At 46.9% G+C, this 7,324-nt stretch overlaps 1 protein-coding gene across 5 annotated transcripts in view; it reads right to left on the reverse strand.

Annotated features, from left to right (window-relative positions):
• Positions 1–7,324, reverse strand: part of IMMP1L (inner mitochondrial membrane peptidase subunit 1) — a 147,525-nt gene that overhangs the window by 71,536 nt on the left and 68,665 nt on the right. For all 5 annotated transcript variants that reach the window (XM_063944457.1, XM_063944454.1, XM_063944456.1 and 2 more), the window contains exons 2-3: positions 2,015–2,151; positions 1,782–1,870 (exon numbers count right to left, since the gene is read on the reverse strand). In XM_063944457.1, coding sequence (XP_063800527.1) covers positions 1,782–1,870; positions 2,015–2,119 — 194 coding nt within the window. In that variant the 5' untranslated portion in view covers positions 2,120–2,151. The remainder of the gene's footprint in view (positions 1–1,781; positions 1,871–2,014; positions 2,152–7,324) is intronic.

Genomic DNA, 7,324 nt, shown 5'->3' on the forward strand with positions numbered 1-7,324 from the left:
ATTTTTTGCCATGTCATTTTATATGTCTACCTAATATTCTTTTCAACATTCTGACCGTCTATAATCTGGCGTTGACAAAATATTTCTCAGCAAAACAGAAGGTAACATGCGTGTGATTACTGTCCATGAGGTTACAATGGACAGGCTTCATATGACCTGTCACACCACTATGCTCTGTAATGAGCACGTTGCAGTGTTGTGGATCAATGGTAAGATTTCCCTGCTCCTAGGTCTAGACAACACAAGACAAGACCACTGGACAAGACCAGTGGATATCATTATCATCACCATTGTCTGAGAGAAACAACAGTATGTAACCAGTAATCTTTATAGCTACAGTAACTGGAGACGCTGACGTCGCAAAACAAAGTGTATTTAAAAAAAGACCTGTTTTACTAAACTTTGCTTAATTTCTATTTTGTTTGATATATCCTGTAACACAGTAATTTGCCGACTTCACATTGGGCCACAAAAATCAGGTACCAAACTTGAGTCATTGAGTAACACATATAGTACACTGGTTACCAGTACAGCCAATGAGGAAAAAAGCCCACTCTTCCATAATAGAACATTGTACTGAACAATCCAAATAAGGGGCCTAATTCAGATCTGATCGCAGCAGCAAATATGTTCTCTAATGGGCAAAACCATGTGCACTGCAGGTGGGGCAGATATAACATGTGCAGAGAGAGTTAGATTTGGGTGGGTTATATAGTTTCTGTGCAGGGTAAATACTGGCTGCTTTATTTTTACACTGCAATTTAGATTTCAGTTTGAACACACCCCACCCAAATCTAACTCTCTCTGCACACGTTATATCTGCCCCACCTGCAGTGCACATGGTTTTGCCCATTAGAGAACAAATTTGCTGCTGCAATCAGGTCTGAAATAGGCACAAGGTCAACGCGGAGGTTACACTTCCAGAGCCAGACAGAAGAAAGACTGAGAACCTAAGGAATAAGGTGAGATCTGGGAACTCCTTTTTGGGGGACTTGGAAGGGACACTACTTAGGCTTTACGAGTTCCCTACCTGGCAAACAGAATGTGTGCCTGGCAGCAGTACATGAACTATGACTCCACGTTAGATACCAAGTTACCATAATCTTACCACTGGTAGTAGGCCCACTTAGGTTCTCTTCCTTATGGGCAGAGGATTCAGACATGCATCTCTTCTACAACACATGGGCAAAGCTGGAAGCATTCTTAATCCAGGCCTTTACCCATCCTCATAAACTCACAACCCCCCTCCACTGCCATTTCAAGGTGCCCCCAAAACAAATAGCTGCATGTAATATACCTCCAGGGGATGCAGGTGCCCCGGTTAAATATTTTGGTGGTATTGCAGTTTAAGTCACCAGGATGCAGAGAATAATAGAACACACTGGTCCGTAGCAGGAAAAGTGGCGTTGCGCAAGCAGACAACCTGAGCCTCTTAGAGGAAAATTCCAGTAGATGTTATGTGCTGTACATCGCGGGGACCCCACATCGCTGACATGGCTTTACACCCGTAAGGGTGCGAATGAAATCAGCAACGTAGTGGCTACTGCTATTGGCGAATACATGCACAGCTGAGCATCGCGACAACGCCCGGCAGCATAATGGAGCCTAACTGAATTGTTCGCTATAGCTACTGTGAAACTACAAGTCCTATCCCTTTGGCTGGTGGGGCACAGGTTGCCCCAGATGCAGTGAAGAAATATGATGCACAAGCCAAGCTGCAAAGATAAAGCTACTTAGTACACCGTGGAGCCATTCACTGCACAATAACGTCAGGCACTTACTTGTGAATTGAATAAAGATGTCGACTTAAGTTTTCACAAACTAAAACATCATAGTTCTTTATGGTGGGTTCCATTGAGGGTCCAGAACACTAGAGGAGAAAACACATGGACAGCAGCTATCAACAGTGCACTGGGCATTCACAATACAAAGTAATGCACAGAATGCAGATTTCCAGAGTAAAACAGGTTATTTTATTTCATCTTCGACACCATAACAAACTGATGATACTTACAATCACTATTTCTCCAACGTATTCGAAAGTACAGTGAGCGATGCAGCCGTATTGGATGGCATATCCCAGGAATCCCAGTGTCTTCCCCGCAACTCTCCTGAACATTCTAGCAGTGTCCTGTGACCGGAGTAATTACCCTGCAGAAAAGAAATCTATAGTTGTTATTATATATATATATATATATATATATATATATATATATATATATATATATATATATATATACACACACATACATACATACACACTGCTCAAAAAAATAAAGGGAACACTTAAACAACACAATGTAACTCCAAGTCAATCACACTTCTGTGAAATCATACTGTCCACTTAGGAAGCAACACTGATTGACAATCAATTTCACATGCTGTTGTGCAAATGGAATAGACAACAGGTGGGAATTATAGGCAATTAGCAAGACACCCCCAATAAAGGAGTTGTTCTGCAGGTGGTGACCACAGACCACTTCTCAGCTCCTATGCTTTCTAGCTGATGTTTTGGTCACTTTTGAAAGCTGGCGGTGCTTTCACTCTAGTGGTAGCATGAGACGGAGTCTACAACCCACACAAGTGGCTCAGGTAGTGCAGCTCATCCAGGATGGCACATCAATGCGAGCTGTGGCAAGAAGGTTTGCTGTGTCTTTCAGCGTAGTGTCCAAAGCATGGAGGCGCTACCAGGAGACAGGCCAGTACATCAGGAGACGTGGAGGAGGCCGTAGGAGGGCAACAACCCAGCAGCAGGACTGCTACCTCCGCCTTTGTGCAAGGAGGAACACTGCCAGAGCCCTGCAAAATGACCTCCAGCAAGCCACAAATGTGTATGTGTCTACTCAAAAGATTAGAAACAGACTCCATGAGGGTAGTATGAGGGCCCAACGTCAACAGGTGGGGGTTGTGCTTACAGCCCAACACCGTGCAGGACGTTTGGCATTTGCCAGAGAACACCAAGATTGGCAAATTCGCCACTGGCGCCCTGTGCTCTTCACAGATGAAAGCAGGTTCTCACTGAGCAGATGTGACAGAGTCTGGAGACGCCAAGGAGAACGTTCTGCTGCCTGCAACATCCTCCAGCATGACCGGTTTGGCAGTGGGTCAGTAATGGTGTGGGGTGGCATTTCTTTGGGGGGGCCGCACAGCCCTCCATGTGCTCGCCAGAGGTAGCCTGACTGCCATTAGGTACCGAGATGAGATCCTCCGACCCCTTGTGACACCATATGCTGGTGCGGTTGGCCCTGGATTCCTCCTAATGCAATACAATGCTAGACCTCATGTGGCTGGAGTGTGTCAGCAGTTCCTGCAAGACGAAGGCATTGATGCTATGGACTGGCCCGCCTGTTCCCCAGACCTGAATCCAATTGAGCACATCTGGTACATCATGTCTTGCTCCATCCACCAACGCCACGTTGCACCACAGACTGTCCAGGAGTTGGCGGATGCTTTAGTCCAGGTCTGGGAGGAGATCCCTCAGGAGACCATCCGCCACCTCATCAGGAGCATGCCCAGGCGTTGTAGGGAGGTCATACAGGCACGTGGAGACCACATACACTACTGAGCCTCATTTTGATTTGTTTTAAGGACATTACATCAAAGTTGGATCAGCCTGTAGTGTGTTTTTCCACTTTAATTTTGAGTGTGACTCCAAATCCAGACCTCCATGGGTTAATACATTTGATTTCCATTGATCATTTGTGTGTGATTTTGTTGTCAGCACATTCAACTATATAAAGAACAAAGTATTTAATAAGAATATTTCATTCTTTCAGATCTAGGATGTGTTATTTTAGTGTTCCCTTTATTTTTTTGAGCAGTGTATATATATATATATATATATATATATATATACATATATATATATATATATATATATATATATATATATATATATATATACATATATACATATATATATAAGAATTTACTCACCGGTAATTCTATTTCTCGTAGTCCGTAGTGGATGCTGGGAACTCCGTAAGAACCATGGGGAATAGACGGGCTCCGCAGGAGACTGGGCACTCTAAAAAAAAAGATTAGGTACTATCTGGGGTGCGCTGGCTCCTCCCTCTATGCCCCTCCTCCAGACCTCAGTTAGGGAAACTGTACCCGGAAGAGCTGACATTACAAGGAAAGGAAATTTTGAATCCAGGGTAAGACTCATACCAGCCACACCAATCACACCGTACAACTTGTGATAACCTTACCCAGTTAACAGTATGAACAACAACTGAGCCTCACTAAACGGATGGCTCATAACAATAACCCTTAGTAAAGCAATAACTATATACACGTATTGCAGAGAGTCCGCACTTGGGACGGGCGCCCAGCATCCACTACGGACTACGAGAAATAGAATTACCGGTGAGTAAATTCTTATTTTCTCTGACGTCCTAGTGGATGCTGGGAACTCCGTAAGGACCATGGGGATTATACCAAAGCTCCCAAATGGGCGGGAGAGTGCGGATGACTCTGCAGCACCGAATGAGCAAACACAAGGTCCTCTTCAGCCAGGGTATCAAACTTGTAGAACTTTGAAAATGTGTTTGAACCCGACCAAGTAGCAGCTCGGCAAAGCTGTAATGCCAAAACCCCTCGGGCAGCCGCCCAAGAAGAGCCCACCTTCCTTGTGGAATGGGCTTTTACAGATTTTGGATGCAGCAATCCAGCCGCAGAATGAGCCTGCTGAATCGTGCTACAGATCCAGCGAGCAATAGTTTGCTTTGAAGCAGGAGCACCCAGCTTATTGGGTGCATGCAAGATAAACAGCGAGTCAGTCTTCCTGACTCCAGCCGTTCTGGAAACATATATTTTCAAAGCCCTGACTACGTCCAGCAACTTGGAGTCCTCCAAGTCCCTAGTAGCTGCAGGCACCACAATAGGTTGGTTCAAATGAAACGATGACACCACCTTTGGGAGAAATTGGGGACGAGTCCTCAATTCTGCCCTGTCCATATGGAAGATCAGATATGGGCTTTTACATGTCAAAGCCGCCAATTCCGACACACGCCTAGCCGATGCTAAGGCCAACAGCATGACCACTTTCCACGTGAGATACTTTAGTTCCACGGTTTTAAGTGGCTCAAACCAGTGGGATTTCAGGAAATCCAACACAACGTTAAGATCCCAGGGTGCCACTGGTGGCACAAAAGGGGGCTGAATATGCAGCACTCCCTTTACAAATGTCTGAACCTCAGGCAGTGAAGCCAGTTCTCTTTGAAAGAAAATGGATAGGGCCGAAATCTGGACCTTTATGGACCCCAATTTTAGGCCCATAGTCACCCCTGACTGTAGGAAGTGCAGGAATCGACCCAGCTGGAATTCCTCCGTAGGGGCCTTCCTGGCCTCACACCAAGCAACATACTTCCGCCATATACGGTGATAATGTTTTGCTGTCACGTCTTTCCTAGCTTTTATCAGCGTAGGAATAACTTCATCTGGAATGCCTTTTTCCGCTAGGATCCGGCGTTCAACCGCCATGCCGTCAAACGCAGCCGCGGTAAGTCTTGGAACAGACAGGGCCCTTGTTGCATCAAGTCCTGTCTGAGAGGCAGAGGCCATGGGTCCTCTGTGCGCATTTCTTGCAGTTCCGGGTACCAAGTCCTTCTTGGCCAGTCCGAAACAATGAGTATTGTTCTTATTCCTCTCTTTCTTACTATTCTCAGTACTTTTGGTATGAGAGGAAGAGGAGGAAACACATATATCGACTGGTACACCCACGGTGTCACTAGGGCGTCCACAGCTACCGCCTGAGGGTCCCTTGACCTGGCACAATATCTTTTTAGCTTTTTGTTGAGGCAGGACGCCATCATGTCCACCTGCGGCAGTTCCCAACGGTTTGCAATCAGTTGGAAGACTTCCTGATGAAGTCCCCACTCTCCCGGGTGGAGGTCGTGTCTGCTGAGGAAGTCTGCTTCGCAGTTGTCCACTCTCGGAATGAACACTGCTGGCAGTGCTTGCACGTGATTCTCCGCCCATCGAAGAATCTTTGTGGCTTCCGCCATTGCCATCCTGCTTCTTGTGCCGTCCTGGTGGTTTACATGGGCGACCGCCGTGATGTTGTCTGACTGAATCAGTACTGGCCGGTTTCGAAGCAGGGGCTCTGCTTGACTCAGGGCGTTGTAAATGGCCCTTAATTCCAGTATATTTATGTGTAGAGAAGTCTCCAGACTTGACCACAGCCCTTGGAAGTTTCTTCCCTGAGTGACTGCCCCCCATCCTCGGAGGCTTGCATCCGTGGTCACCAGGACCCAGTCCTGTATGCCGAACCTGCGGCCCTCGAGAAGATGAGCACTCTGCAGCCACCACAGAAGAGACACCCTGGCCCTGGGGGACAGGGTGATCAGTCGATGCATCTGAAGATGCGATCCGGACCACTTGTCCAACAGATCCCACTGAAAGATCCTTGCATGGAACCTGCCGAAGGGAATGGCTTCGTATGAAGCCACCATCTTTCCCAGGACTCGCGCGCAGTGATGCACCGATACCTGTTTTGGTTTCAGGAGGTCCCTGACCAGAGATGCTAATTCCTGGGCCTTCTCCACCGGGAGAAACACCTTCTTCTGTTCTGTGTCCAGAATCATGCCCAGAAAAAGCAGACGCGTCGTAGGAATCAGCTGCGACTTTGGAACATTCAGAATCCAGCCGTGCTGTAGTAACACTTCCTGAGAGAGTGTTACGCTGGTCAACAACTGCTCCCTGGACCTCGCCTTTATGAGGAGATCGTCCAAGTACGGGATAATTATAACTCCCTTCTGCCGAAGGAGTATCATCATTTCGGCCATTACCTTGGTAAATATTCTCGGTGCCGTGGACAGGCCAAACGGCAACGTCTGGTACTGGTAATGACAGTCCTGTACCACAAATCTGAGGTACTCCTGGTGAGGTGGGTAAATGGGGACATGCAAGTAAGCATCTTTGATGTCCAGCGACACCATAAAATCCCCCTCTTCCAGGCTTGCAATAACCGCTCTGAGCGATTCCATCTTGAACTTGAATTTCTTTATATAAGTGTTCAAGGACTTTAAACTCAGAATGGGTCTCACCGAACCGTCCGGTTTCGGTACCACAAACATTGTGGAATAGTAACCCCTTCCCTGTTGAAGGAGGGGCACCCTGACAATCACCTGCTGGAGGTACAGCTTGTGAATTGCCGCCAGCACTACCTCCCTTTCTATGGGGGAAGCTGGCAAGGCTGATTTGAGGTAACGGCGGGGGGGAGTCGCTTCGAATTTCAGCTTGTATCCCTGAGATACAATTTGTATAGCCCAGAGATCCAACTGTGACGAATCCACCGGCTGCTGAAGTTTCGGAGACGAGC

Source organism: Pseudophryne corroboree, chromosome 11 (genome assembly GCF_028390025.1).
Source record: "Pseudophryne corroboree isolate aPseCor3 chromosome 11, aPseCor3.hap2, whole genome shotgun sequence".
NCBI classification, from domain to species: Eukaryota; Metazoa; Chordata; class Amphibia; order Anura; family Myobatrachidae; genus Pseudophryne; species Pseudophryne corroboree.